The 14,978-nt window shown below is 53.0% G+C and overlaps 1 protein-coding gene across 1 annotated transcript in view; it reads left to right on the plus strand.

The window, feature by feature from the left end:
• Positions 1 to 14,978, plus strand: part of LOC105464284 (fibulin 1) — a 98,532-nt gene that overhangs the window by 66,847 nt on the left and 16,707 nt on the right. The window contains exons 15-16 of the mRNA XM_011712012.3: positions 5,489 to 5,631; positions 7,657 to 7,788. Of these exons, the coding sequence (XP_011710314.2) occupies positions 5,489 to 5,631; positions 7,657 to 7,788 (275 nt within the window). The remainder of the gene's footprint in view (positions 1 to 5,488; positions 5,632 to 7,656; positions 7,789 to 14,978) is intronic.

The following is a 14,978-nucleotide window of genomic DNA, read 5'->3' on the forward strand; positions in this document are numbered from 1 at the left end:
ATCAACAGGTATCCTCAGACAGTGCACTAGGCGCTTTGAGGGAACAGCAGCTGAAACTGGGGGGCGTTTTGCTCACTCCAGGGGCCAGAGTGTGCACAGAGCCAGTGGGAGGGAGGGAGGGGCTGGCGCAGGCTCACTCTTTGAAGCTTTTGAATGTTTGCCACCACAGCTCCCCCTAAGGTCGAGGGAGAGACTGCTGGAAATGGAACAGAACTTGTGTAGGAAAGAGACCATTGTGGGAAGAGAAGGGCCAGGTAAATGTGGAAGAATGTCAGGAGGTGAGCTCTGCAAAGTCAGGAAGATAACTGTGAATGAAACTCTCTCCCAAATTCCAGGGAAACTAATTTCCTCTAAAGAGGATCAACCCAAAAGCATCAAGTTCAAATTCCATGGATGAGTTTCTATAACAAAGTACCATAGACTGGGTGGCTTAAAATAATAGAAATGTATCATTTTGTGGTTCTGGAGGCCAGAAGTCCAAAATCAAGATGTCAGCAGGGCTGCACTTCCTCTGAAACCACCGGGGGAATGCCTCTTCTGGTGAGGAATGCTCCTTCTGTAGGGGAGTGCTCCTTCTGTAGGGGAATGCCTCTTCTGTAGGAGAGTGCTCCTGTAGGAGCATGACTTGTCCCAGCTCCTGGAGGTTTTTTGGTAAATCATTGGTGTTCCTTGGCTTGCAGCCACATTGCTGCAATCTCTGCGTTTGTCATCACATGATCTTGTGTGTCTTTGTCATCACATAGCCCTCTTCTTGTAAGGATATCGGTCATCTTGGATCAGGGGCCCACCCTACTCCAGTGTGACCTCATCTTAACTAATTATATCTTCAATGACTAGTTCCCAATAAGGTTACATTCTGAGGTACTGGGGATGGAACTTTGCCATCTTTCTTGGAAGGACATAATGCAAACCATGACACCAGTGCAAAGTGTTAGTGGCTGAATTGTGTCCCCCCCAAATTCATATGTTGAATTCCTAATCCCTAATACCTCTAAAGTCCCTATCTCCAAATGTGGTCACGTTCAACAAGGTAATTAAGGTAAAAGTGAGATCATATGAATGGGCCCTAATCCAGTACAACAAGAGTTCTTATAAGAAGAGATTAGGGGCCGGATGTGGTGGCTCACACCTGTAATCTCAGCACTTTGGGAGGCCGAGCTGGGTGGATCACAAAGTCGAGAGTTCGAGAGCAGCCTGGCCCACGTGGTGAAACCGCCTCTCTACTAAGAATACAAAAATTAGCTGAGCATGGTGGCAGGTGCCTGTAATCCCAGCTACTCGGGAGGCTGAGGCAGCAGAATCGCTTGAACCTGGGAGGCGGAGGTTGCAGTGAGCTGAGATCATGCCACTGCACTCCAGCTTGGGTGACAGGGCAAGACTCTGTCTCAAAAAAAAAAAAAAAAAAAGAGAAGAAGAAGAAGAAGAGATTAGAACACAGTCATGCACAGAGGGAAGACCATGTGAGGAGGACACAGTAAGAAGTCAGACTTCTACAAACCAAGGAGAGAGGCCTCAGAAGGAACCAAACCTGCCAACACCTTGATCTTGGACTTTCAGCCTCCAGAACCATGAGACAATCCATTTCTGTTGGTTAAGCCACACAGTCTGTTGTATAGCAAACAAATGCACAGCTATTATAAGCAAAAAAGAGAATAAGAGACAGAATGATATCCCTCTGGGTAATGAAAGTACACCAGAAAGACATGCCCAGACTAAATGAAAATTCTAATATTCTATCTTGAAAGAAACCAAAAGTGTTAAGAAAATAAACAAAACATAGAAGAAAAATGGGGCCGGGTGCGGTGGCTCACACCTGTAATCCTGGCACTTTGGGAGGCTGAGGCAGGTGGATCACCTGAGGTCAGGAGTTCGAGACCACCCTGGCCAACACGGTGAAACCCTGTCTCTACTAAAAATACAAAAATTAGTCAGGCATGGTTTGGCAGGTGCCTGTAATCCCAGCTACTCAGGAGGCTGAGGCAGGAGAATCACTTGAACCCGGGAGGCGGAGGTTGCAGTGAGCCAAGATTATGCCACTGTCCTCCGGCCTGGGTGACAGAGCAAGACTCTGTCTCAAAAAAAAGAAAAAAAAAAAAAGAAAAATTGAGTCAGAATTAGAAGAAAACTGAGAAATAAAGTAATAGACCAAAGGAACAAAAAGTTAAACATTTTAGGTGTAAATACTAAACTAGACGGAACACAAAAGTGAATAAACAGATAAATATAAGTTGAAAAGGCCAAAATTTTTAAAAATCAAGGGAGAAATAACAAGAGATGAAAAGCTTGAAGAAAAAGTAACAAATATTCAAAATCTATAAGAAGATCTGACATTTAGATAATAGGACTCCCTGCAGAAGAAGCTGAATCCATGGGGGAAAGTACTGTAAATGATCTCAAAGAAATTTCCCATAAATTAAAAAAGAGATTTGAAATTTCACATTGAGAAAACATATAGCACACCTGAGACTATCGACAAGAACAACCAACACCAAGACACATTCTTGTGTAATTATTGTACTTTAAAGAAAAGGAGGAGGGCCAGGTGTGGTGGTTCAAGCCTGTAATCACAACACTTTAGGGGCCAAGGTGGGCAGATCACAAGGTCAGGAGTTCGAAACCAGCTTGACCAACATGGTGAAAACCAGTATCTAGTAAAAATACAAAAAATTAGCATGGTGGTACACATCTGTAATCTCAGCTGCTCAGGAGGCTGAGGCAGGAGAATTGCTTAAACCTGGGAGGCAGAGGTTGCAGGGAGCCGAGATCACGCCACTGCATTCCAACCTGGGCAACAAGAGTCTCAGAAAAAAAAAAAAAAAGCAAAAAGAAAGAAAGAAGAGGAGGGAAAAATAAACTATGAACATTTAAACAAAAACAGTAAGTGACTTACAAGGGAAAAAAAATATGTTCTCATTAGACTCTTTGACAGCAACACTTTATGCTAAAATAAAATAAATAACATATTAAGGACACTCAAGAAAAGGTAAGGCCAGAATTTTATACCTAGCAAAACTGACTTTCATGTACAAAGAGCACAAACTATTATGGCCATGCAAGCATTAAACTTTCAGTTACTTCTAAAACTACAGCTAAATGAGTGTTATAAGGAAAAGAGTATAGTATGAATTACTGGATAACTCAGTCAATGTAGACATAGCACATTTTTTTTAAACTCTGAGCTGAATAGGGAGAGTATATCAAAAATTATTTTCAATAATTATGTTAGTCATGGTAGCTTTAGAATGGTCATCCTGAGACTACTGTGGAGGTAATGTGGGATAATGATGGAATACTCTATGTCCTTGAGGACCAGGATTCTGATGTGGAAGAAAGAATATGCCTTTGTAATACAGAAGAGATTAATTAAAAACCATATGGTGCTTATTTTGAATTGAATATCAGTATGAACTCTTGTATATTGTGTATATTATTTTTTTAAATGTCCACTGAAGAGGTCTAGAAACAATGACCAACCCCCTAGCACTGAGCCTCCCTAGTAACCAGACTGTGATCTTGATAAGCCATTTCTCACTAAAAACAAAAACAGGCCGGGCGCTATGGCTCACACCTATAATCTCAGCACTTTGGGAGGCCGAGGTGGGCAGATCACAACATCAGGAGCTCGAGACTAGCCTGACCAGCATGGTGAAACCCTATCTCTACTAAAAATACAAATATTAGCTGGGCGTGGTGGAGTGTGCCTGTAGTCCCAGCTACTCAGGAGGCTGAGGCAGGAGAATCGCCTGAACCTGGGAGGAGGAGGTTGCAGTAAGCGGAGATTACACCACAGCACTCTAGCCTGGGCGACAGAGCGAGACTCCATCTCAAAAAAAAAAAAAAAAAATCACAATAGCACATGAAGGGAAGCATCTCTTTACAGGAGTATTCCAGCTAATAAATGGAAATGAAATGGTAGAACCAGACTATCAGCATTTTGCAATCCTTGATGAATCAGTGGGCATAAGCCTTGAGCATCAGTAGATGCTGTCCTCACAGACAGGCAGCCAGTCACTGTGTGGCTCTCACTGAAGACACACTACCACCTACCATCTTGCCAAAAGGGACTGGGCCTGCGTGGAATCAGGACTCTGGATTCGGCTGCCAATGTCCAGGAAATCCAGGGGACAGAGGACCACACTGAACTGCACCATGAGGATGCAATCAACAAAGTCCAGCCTGTAGGACGCAACAGCTCAAATTCTTCAGGTTCTTTAATAGATAAGTTGTATGGAAAATAAAGGAGGCTGGGCACGGTGGCTCATGCCTGTAATCCCAAAACTTTGGGAGGCCAAGGCGGGTGGGTCACCTGAGGTCAGGAGTTCAAGACCAGCCCGACCAACATGGTGAAACCCCATCTCTACTAAATACAAAAAATTAGCCAGGCATGATGGCACATGCCTGTAATCCCAGTTACTTGGGAGGCTGAGGCAGGAGAATTGCTTGAACCCAGGAGGTGGAGGTTGCGGTGAGCCAAGATTGAGCCACTGTACTTCAGCCCGGGCAACAAGAGTAAAACTCCGTCATAAATAAATAAATAAATAAATAAATAAATAAATAAATAAAGGAATGGAGAAGAAACCTGTAGATTAAAATGGACTTAAAAGGCAGAGCAAAAACTTGTTGATGGAGAAGTCTGAATGACTGTGTCTAGAGATGCACGCTTATGTGAGAAAACTATAAAGAAACCCAGGTAGGGGACTGCCGTGGGACTCAGGCTAGGGGTCACTTTTGGGAAGCAGGAGGAGTTGAGCTCTGTCTGGCAGTCGTGGGGCCTTTGGTGGCTGGCCAAGTTCTCTTTCTTGACCTGGGTGGTCATTATAAAGGCGTTTGCCTTATAATAACTCGTTAAACTATACTTTCGTTTTGTGTAATTTTGTATCCGCGTTTTATTTTATGATCAAGAGGTTTTAAAAATCTATCTAGCACAGTAGCTGGAACCCAGACCTCTGAGACTTTAGCCTCTTCTGCCTCCCCATCGCCTGGTGATGTGGAATCGACTTTCCTGTGCTGGGCACCATGCTTGACGCTGTCTGCTCCTTCGTTTATTACCCTGCTGCCCAGCCTCACTGTGGGCTCTGAGAAGGCGGGACCATGTGTCCCTTGTTCACTTTGCTGTCCCTAGCACCTGGCGCCTGGCACTCAAAACATATTTGTTGGGCAAGTGAACCTGTGACTCTATTTTGCGGTTGTGGCTATTGATGCTCAGTTCGTGCAGCTGACAAATTCCCGAGCTGTGCTTCTCCGCCAGGGCCCACGGAAGCCAGAGGGTGTTTCTGGCATTTAGGTCCCGCTCCAGTTTGCAGGAAGGGCCACGAAGCCTCCGCACAGTGCAGCCAGGCTGCAGAGACCACTGTCATTCTCTGACAGAGCTGTCTCTGGGACAGATGCCCCTGGCCTGGCCACCTGCCCCTCCTCTCTGGACCTCGGCCCCTGTAGGAGCTGCTGTCCCAGCTTCCCCCTCAGCCTCGTGTGCTGTGGTTCCCCTCAGGCTCCAACAAGAGAAGACAGACACGGTCCGCTGCATCAAGTCCTGCCGCCCCAACGATGTCACGTGCGTGTTCGACCCCGTGCACACCATCTCCCACACCGTCATCTCGCTGCCCACCTTCCGCGAGTTCACCCGCCCTGAAGGTGAGTGGAATGGGCCTGGGGGTCCCAGGGCCCCCTAGGGCCCCCCTCGGCTTCAGCTGAGGGCTTGGCCTACAGGAGCCATTCTTTGTAAGACGTGGCCCGAGCTTTGAAATGCAGAACTTTCTTTGCGTCTGTGCATCGCCCCCCGCTGCCTGCACCCACCGGCACGGCAGCATTTGTTGGCCCCTTCTCCGCTCTCTAAATGCCTCTTCTCAGCTCTCCTTTCAGGGGTCTTTGTTGTGGGTCACAGTTGTTCTGCAGCGAGCCATTAAGCGCTGATTCTGTGACCAGCACTGGAGAATCAGGGAGGGCCTCCTCCCGGAGGAGTGACGGCCAGGCTGGGTCCTGGGTGGTGAGGTATTCGAGTGAAAGGGGGAGAAGGGGAAAGGAGGGTGCCCAGTGGAGCAGGACGTGGCCAGAAGGGTCTGGAGGTATGGGGGACAGTGTGGGCGTTTGAGGAACTCAGCCAAGGTTTCCTGCTGGAGTGGTAGAGGCTTGGCAGGAGGTGGGCTGGAAGGATAAACAGGAGGCTAAAATTGGAGTTGGGCCTTCAACCCCCAGGCTTGGGGGAACTATCGGAAGGTTGCAGTGGGTGAGGTTTGCATATAGAAACATCATCCTGTTGACCCAGGGCCAGGTGAACTGGAGGGGCCTGACTGGAAGCAGGAAGCTCAGGTGTAACGCAGTCAGTGCTCCCACACCCTGGCCTGGCTCTCTGGGAAGCTCCTGGCATGCAGTGTAGACATGTTGTGTAGCCTGCCATCAGTGCACCGTTTCTCTGGAGCAGGGCCAGGGCTGCGTGCTCCTAAGCCTGGCAGAGGGCTATGGATGGAGCACTGCCCTGTTCACCTCGCTTTCGGGCTGTGCTGCCCGTGTGCCTGGTCCCCAGCCATCCCCGCCCTCTAGGGAGTCCCCATCCCTGGCCTGTAGAGAAGTTTGCCATGATGAGTTCATTCAGCAGCTGTGGACGGAGCCCCTCTGCGTCAGGCTCTGGGGACATGGTGATAAGAAGGGGTCCTCCTACCCTCTCAGGGGAGGCATACAACGGAGCCAGCCGTGAGGACACCGGTGTTTACACCATGACACAACCATGCAGTGGGGGATGGGGGAGGAGAGGCTCCCCCAGCACGTGGTTGCCCAAGGAGCGGTCCCCAGTCCCAGCCCCCCAGGCTTGCCCCTCCCGAAAAGGAACGGCACTGAATCGCCACGGGGTGGCACAGACTTGGGTCAGAGAAAATAACTAACTGGTATTTGCCTTTTGCAAAATGATGGGGTTTCACCAAACCACATACAAATCCTTCCCAAATCCCCAGTGGCTGGTTTTGTGGCCTCTCGGGCCAGCCCCGATCTGAGTGTTCGTTATCGCAGGGAGCTGAGTGCCGTTGGGACACCTGTTAGCATCTCGGGCCCAGGAAATCCAGACCCTGACCCTAAGTGCTGAAAGGACCTTTAGTGGATCCCCGCTGGCTTCCTTCCTCACCTTACAGGGTGAGGAAACTGAGGCCCACAGAGAGGACTCCCCCCAGACAGCCCAGAGCTGGGGCTGCCCTGCCTCACTGTCTGATCTGGGAGATGGACGCACCCCCCAGAGAGCCCAGGCCACCCTGAGCGGTGGCCCCCTGACCCGCAGCACTATAGATGGGAGAGGGGCCCACTCCTCTGGCCTTCCTGCTCTCTCCCTCTGTCCCCCCACTCGCTTCCCTCCTCTGGCCCCCACCTTCATGAATATTCACAGTGACTGATGACTTCTCACCAGCCCTGCCTCTGATTAGCTCTGTTTCCCCAAGGAAGATCCAAAATCTCTCAGTTTCCACCTCGATAAAACAGGGATAGTCTATGATATAGGAAGGTCCAGACCCCCTCCACCCTCCCCGCACGGGGGATCTCTGGCTTCATTGAATTTGCCTCATGAAAGGGCCCTGGGTTAGGTCTTCATTCCCTGAGGGCAAGTTCCTGGGGCGGAGTTACTGGGACTGGGGCTGGGGCCAGCTGTGCTGAGCCCTTCTCCATGCTGTGCCTCTGCAGAGATCATCTTCCTCCGGGCCATCACGCCACCGCAGCCTGCCAGCCAGGCTAACATCATCTTTGACATAATGGAAGGGAACCTGCGGGACTCCTTTGACATCATCAAGCGCTACATGGACGGCATGACCGTGGGTGAGTGGCCGGGAATATCAGCTCTATCCAGGCACCCCTCCCCGTCCACCCCCAAACCTCTCTGGCCCAGCCCAACTCCCATCTGAGTCCCCTCCCCAGATCCAAGCCCACCCAACCTTCAGGGCCCAGAGCCGAGGCCACCACAGCTCCCAATCGGTCTCAGCCGGAGGAACGGCCAGAGTGGGGGCTCCTGCCTGGGATCCCACCCTAGCTGTGCCACCCGCTCTCTAGGTGACCCCTCTGGGTCTCAGTCTCCCTGCCTATAAAATGGATGGGTTCCAGAGAGCTCTGCTTCTCACAGCCATGAATTTCAAATGATACCACCCAAGTAAAGCGCTTGTCCTGGGACTGGCACAGTCCCGCGGTCAGTGGGAGCTAAGAGGATTGTCATTCTTGGGGTGCAATGGGAGGGATAGCAAAGTAGGAATCAGAGGACCTGAGCTCTGGTCTCTCAGCCTTGGAACTAGCCAGACTCACCATGTGGCCTTGAGCAGTAGTCGTCCCCTCCCCAGGCATCAGTTGGTAAGAGGACCAAGGCCACTCTGTGTGCACAGCCCATCGGAACGGGGAACTCACTGCTCTTTCTCCCTGGAGATCCGGTGTTTGGGGAGCGGGAAGGGAGGCTGGGGCATGAGGGGACTGTGGAAGTCCTGTTGATGGATGCAGGCTGGGGAAGTTGTTTACAGGCTGGGGCAGGGCCCTCCCTAGCTAGGAATGGGCTTTAATGACAACGTACTCATGCGAAAAAATATCCAGGCCCACTCCACTCCGCACACTTGTTTCTGTCATTCACAGCCCCTCTCCCGAACCGTCACATTTGAAAAGATTTACAGTCATGGGAAATGAAAACGGTGGCATCTGCCATTTTGGACTTAGATTTATACTCTGAACACTTTCAAAGCAGCTGAGCAATGGATGGACAGTCCCTGCCCTCCCCTGGGCCTCAGTTTCCCCATTGTGAACTGAGAGGAGTGGGCTTCATAGTCCCTTAGGCGCTGGATTCCGGGAGGCCCTAACCAGAGCCGGCGACCGTGCAGTGCGCACTGCGCAGAGCGTTTGGGGGCGCGGCCTCCAGGTGGCGCTGTTGGACCTTGGAAGCTCAGCCCTTGCCGGCCAAACCGTGACGGTTGTTAAAACCGGCAGCTGGAGAAAGGGAATCGTTATTCCCCTCTTGCCAAAGAGCCATTTATAGCACCTTTACAAGCTTTTAAATGGGTTTGCATGTTGTAAACATGACTGAGTCACTGGAGGGGCTCCCCACGCCAGCCTCCTCCTGCGCTAACTGGCAGCAGGAATAATTAGTTAATTTCAATTAATGGTGCATTAGCCCTCACGTGATTCCAAGGGGAAGGCACATGGTTCGGTTATCGGCTGTTGTGAAACTTGCTGCTTGCCCTTGAGTCACTCCCCACTCTGGGCCTCAGTTTCCCCCATTGTGAAATGAGAGTTTAGATGAAGAGAGCCTTGAGGGCCCTCCAGGACCCTGTGCAGGAGGGCAGGCAGGAGGAGGTTGGATCAGGGGTTCGTCCTACCCTACTGGCTGGGTGGAATATGCACCCTGACACTGGCCCACAGCCACCCCCCGGCCCAAAGGGGCCAGCCCTGTGCTTGATGCTGGGCCTGCAGGTGTGGCTGGGACATGGCCCAGCCCTCAGGTGATTTCCAGATCTTGGAACATGGGAGTGTGGAATCCTAGGACCTTCCAGTTCACTCCCTCATTCTTTCCATTTCTGAACTCTTCCTGAGCCCCTGCCTGCGCCTGACCCTGGGCTGAGCCTTGCAGATACAGAGAGGGATAAATACCACGTAGCCCCTGTGGGCTTTGCATCTCAGCAGCAGGGAGAAGCCACCCCATATCAGATCATCAACATGTGATGTCAAAATAGGCATGCACAGAGAGACAGGCCTTGACGGCCTGTGGAGGCTCTCTCAGGGGAAGTCTCCTGGCAAGTTTTGCGTCTTTAGTTCCCACCTACATCCTTCCTGGGGTGATCCAGGCCAAGAGGTTGGGCAGCTGCTGGGCCTGGAACCAGTGCCCACCAGTGCCTTTCTCTGGCTGCATCTGCTCCAGACAGAAACAACCTGGGAGTGTCTGTTTCTCAGCTTCCCATCCACTGGGGCAGAAAATCCTGGCATGTCAGAGCCTGGAGGCTCCTAGAGACCATCTCTTCCAACTCCTTCTTCTGTAGGAGGGGAAACCGAGGCCCGGAAGGGCGAGTGGGCTTCCAGTCTTCTCACAGTGAATCAGGGACACAGTGGGCAATGGAACAGAGTGCCAGGGTGTGAGAGATGATCGCAGGCACTGTCCCTGCAGCGAGCTTCTGGGAACGGAATGTGGATGAGGCCACAAGGACCCAGTGGCTTCCCCCAGCACAGTTGGTCACGGGTGCCCTGGTCTTTGGAATTCCGGGCTGGGGCTGCGTGAGGGAGGGCCCCAGCCTGGCCCTTGGTATTGTCGTGCCTGTAGCCCTGTGTGCTGGGGAGGCCCCTGCCTCTTCCATGCCTCGGTCTGTGTGCAGGATGCCCCACCTGGCTGGGCTCCTGGAGTTGACCTGGTGCCCATGTCATCTCAGGTGGAGGACTGAGACTAGCGGGGCAAGCCCTGCGTATTGGGACGTAGGCTGCGTTGCTGGCTGGCTCCTGTCTCTGTCCCCACTGCGCTGATCTTATTTCTCCGTCTGGGATCTCTTCCCTGAGCTTCCATATCCCTACTTCCTTCTCCCTCCTCTTCTGCCCAGAATAACTTCCATACGTCCTAGGAGCTTCCTGGTCCCTAGGGGCAGCCATCCCGGCACATGGCTCCTGGCCTGTCCACCTGGCAATAGATGGTTCCGCTGTTGGACTCGAGCCCAGCCTGAAGAAGCCCTGGAAATGTGGGGTTGAAACCTCACCGGCTCCTTACCGTTGCTGGGCACCCTCACCCCCGCATTCCCCAGTCCTCACAGACACTGCCAGCGACGGGTCATGATTGTCTCCCTTGGGCAAAGGAGGGAGCTGAGTTAAATGACCGCCTGAGACTGTGCAACTGAAAAACCGCAGGGCCTGGGGTGTTTTCAGACTTGTTTTTAGCAGTGCGGTTCTGATTTCAAGCAGTGACTTAGACAGAAACTCTTGATGGTGGTGGAGAGGAGGAAAGCGGCTTCCAGGGCTGCTGCTCCTGAGGGGAGCGTGGGAGGCTCTTGAGCCTCCTGGGAAGCCCCGTGCAGCTCTGTGCTGCCTGCAGCGCACGGCAGGGAACGCCGCCTACTCACGGTGCTTGCTGAACACTTGTCTGCTCTAGGCCATGCCCTGTGTGGACACTGGGCACCGGATCAGGAGGGCTTCCTGGAGGAGGCGAGGACTGAGCTGAGTGTCCTTGCACGTGAGGGAGGGACACTTAGTGAGCACCCGCGATGACCAGGAGCCAGGGTTTCATCATCGCCAGGACCCCGTGACGTGGTGGGATTATCTCCTCTAACAAAGGAGAGAGCGAGGGCCAGAGAGGGCAAGAGACTTGCCCGAGGCCACTCAAAGCTGGGGCCGGAACGGGCCTGGAGCCCAGTCTTCCCCAGACACCGCACCCCCGCCCCCACCAAAGAGCAGGTGCCCAGGGTTGACTGGTGCTGTTGTGGGCAAAGTTGCTGTGAGTTTGGATGTCCCAGAAAAACAATCAGTGCACAGGCCCCCGGGACTCACCATGTTCAGTCCTCCCAAAGTAACAGAAGAGGGAGAAATGCCCCGAGTCCACTAAGAGCCTGCAAGGGCCGGGTCTTCCTCTAATGTAGCCTTGAAAGACCCGTTCTCGGCGGGGATCGAGGAGCCGGCAGCAGAGCCCACGCCGCTGTCTTTGTAAAGCCCCCTTGCATTCCTCTTTAACCGGCTGTCAAAAGAAAGATGAAGAATGCGTTTTCGTCCTGTGCAAAAATGCTCCATTAATGCCCCAGGGATTCTCAGGCCACTACAAAGCCTCCTTATCCGGCTCTGGATTCATTCTCAGCTCTGTAGCCTGTAATCCGGGGTGCTCTGGGAAGAGAGCTTTCAGGTAATATCTCCTGAGTGATGACTAATAGGGGAGCCCTGGCTGCAGCAGGGGCGTGCTGTGTATCATCAGTGTGCGGATGAGACAGAAAGGCAACTCGGGGCAACCCGGGATCCCCGGACCCCTGGGCTGTGGCTGCTGTCTGAGCCTCAGACCTCCCCTCCAGCCTCCAGATCTCCACTTCCTTTGAACTCTCAGGCCAGCCACGTGAGTGTCTGGCTCACTCCACTCACCCTCAAGACCCAGCATGTGTGTGATCACTTCCAAGAAGCCCCCCCTGACTGCTCTGGGGTCATGGCTGTGTGATAGGAGGGCCTGGCCTGCAAAAACGCCCTCGCTCTTTCTCCAGGGCGGGAAATCTGTGTGCCATGAGGCTTGGTTGTGGCCACATTTCTGTTAACATCCTGCCAGTGCCAGGAGGCACTAGAGGGCCTGCAGGTGAAGTAATTCTTTGGCCTACGGATGCATTTTGCACGTGGACCTCCTGACCCTTGGGCCTACCAGGTTGCAGGCAGCTACAGAGTTGTCTGTAGTTTTTTGCAGGCCAGCCCCTCCTGTCACATGGACATGACTGTGGGGCAGTCAGGGGAGGCTTCCTGGAAGAGGTCACACACGTTCTGGGTCTTGAGGCCGAGGAGTGAGCCAGACAAGTGGGACACCCAAACTCACAGCCATGTCTGTGGCTGGCCCATGAACAGCATGACGAGAGGCAGGGAGCCGGGAAGGGAAGGCACAGCATGCAGTTTGGGGCTACTGGAGCATCCAGGGTACAGGGAGGGTCGAGGGGAGGCTGAAAGGGGCTGCAGGGCCCGGCCTTGGTGGATGCTGTCCTGGGGGCCGTGGGAGCCACGGGAGGTCTGTGCTGTCCCCTGGGAGGTTTGTGCTGCCCATGGAGCTTCCAGATCCTGCTGCTTTATTTAACCCGCCGGGCCTCCTGCAGCTTGAGGTTGCGGTTGAGGTTGTACCCGCTCAGCAGGTAAGAAGACTGAGGCTGGAGGAGCTAAGTCCCCAGGATCTCCCGGCCAGGAAGTGTTCGAGGATAGGGCTTAGACCTGAACTGTCCAGCTCCGGGACTCCCCATCCCCATGGCCTATGTTAAGCCCTGATTCTGGTCTATATCAGCTGGTATCTACACTGGCTGGCATGTCAGCAGTGGTTGAGTCTGAGTCCCAGCCATAGAGGATAAGTAGTGAAGCACCTCCTTTTACACAGTCCCAGTGCTCCCGGCCATGGGGTCTTGGGTCCTTGGCCAGTCCTTGATGAGGAAAGACCTCCCTGTATGTCCAGGCAGTCAAAAGATGAGGTTCAGATGTCACCATTCTGCGGAATAGCGGGGTCCTGGAGGGTTTCTCTCCGGCTCTTTACCTGCCGAGGGCCTACTCGTCCTTGGTCACACAGGCGACTCACAAGGCTGCTCCCTGGGACCGCCAGACCTGCCTCCTTTCCAGGACCCCTCCCAGCCTCAATGATTCCCCAGTGACAGCCACAGCCACACCCCGTGCAGATAGATGCTGGGGTTGGCTGCAATTTAGGGAGGCTGTTTCTAGGCTGGGGCAGGAGCTTCACGGCTGGGAATGGGCTTTAATGACAACCTACACGTCTTAGAAGCCATCCAGACCTACTGCACTCTGCACACTTGCTTCTGGGCAAGCCCTCTGGTGTGACTTAGTGCATGTGTGGCTGGGTGTGGAGTGTGTGTGTTTGTGGGTGGGTGGGTGCGTGTGAGTGGTGAGTGCGTTTGCACAGGGTTTGATCTCTGAGGTGTTTTATACTCTCTGGCTTGCAGAAAGGACAGTCCTGTAGTATCAAGACCAGACCTTGTGTCCTCAGCTCAAGGCTACCCCGGGCCCAGGGACAGTATTTGGAGACATTGCTGGCAGTTTTGCTTTGGAATCACCTGGTGCCTCCCTGTACGTCCACCCATCGTGTGCCCAGAGGCCCTTCACAAGCACCGTATGCTGTTAGATCCTTGAGCAGCCTTGGGGGACAGCCACCCGGGGCAGGCATCGCCATTTATGTAAGAAAAAAGGAAGCGCTGGCCCAGGGCCCCACAGCCAGCGAGTTGGAGCTGCACTTCCCAAGCAGGTCCTTAAGTCAGCTCTGTGTCGTCCCCCCAGCCTCTCAGCCCCCCAGGCAGCTCTAAGGGCTCAGCTGCTGCAGGGTTCCTCAGAGAAGCTGAAGGGTTTGGGTCCTCAGCTCCTGGGAGCGGCAAGGCCGGCCAAGCAGCGTGGCAGCGATGAAGGCCACACGGTTGAAGGGTGGATGACCAGCTGCTCACCTTAGACATGGTCACCTATATTACATTTAGGAAGGAAATGCCCTCATTGGAGACTCTGCATCTCATTAATGGAATCAGATGAAACGACGTATGTGAAAGCTCCCAGCAGTGCCTGGCACACCGTGGGTGCACAGGATGTAAATACTGATGGAAACCTAAATGTTTTGTAAATATCAGTTCTTCCTAATTTGGCCTTGCTGTCTGTCTTGAGAGTGGCTGTACATTCTAGCCCTGATCAGGAAGGAAGCTGGGTTTTGGTGTGCCAGTCAGGTGAGACGCAGAGAAGACAGCGCGATCAACACAGGAAGTAACAGAAGCAGCTTGTTACTCTCAGGGCCTAGAGAGGTGGGGAGCACCCCTTGCAGGGCCAGTGGGAAGGGGAAGCGCCTGCAGCATGAGAAAGAGAGAATGAGAGAGAGAGACAGAGAGAGACCTGTGGGACCAAAGCCTTTACTGGGGTCCAGGGTGTTATCCAGGCGGGTTTCCCGTGAGGAATTCCAACTGGGGGGCTTGGAGCAGGCAGGAGTTTCCTGAGGTCATGCGGTGGCGGATGGGAGTCACTGCTGCATAGACCTGTACCGTCGGGGTAGGTGCGAGGGTCTTTGGGTTGTATCTAGCTGTCCCATAAGGCAGGGGCCCCCAGGAGGTGGTGGTGTAAGGCAGTCATCTGGGTCAGCCACCTTGAGGAACTGGGAGGAGGTGGAGAACTGGAACCCGTAGCAAGGGTGACTGAACCCTGCTCTGGTGTGAGAGTTAAACGCATATTCAGAATGCATGCCGAGGCGACGTAGAATGAGAAGCCGGCACGACACCCAGGCTTTTCCGTGAAAGTGAACTTGACAGCCGCTTTCCCGCATTGTCTGTGCTGGGTCGTGGGAGCCTCTGAGTTTGGCC

The sequence above is a fragment of the Macaca nemestrina genome, chromosome 15 (assembly GCF_043159975.1).
Source record: "Macaca nemestrina isolate mMacNem1 chromosome 15, mMacNem.hap1, whole genome shotgun sequence".
NCBI classification, from domain to species: Eukaryota; Metazoa; Chordata; class Mammalia; order Primates; family Cercopithecidae; genus Macaca; species Macaca nemestrina.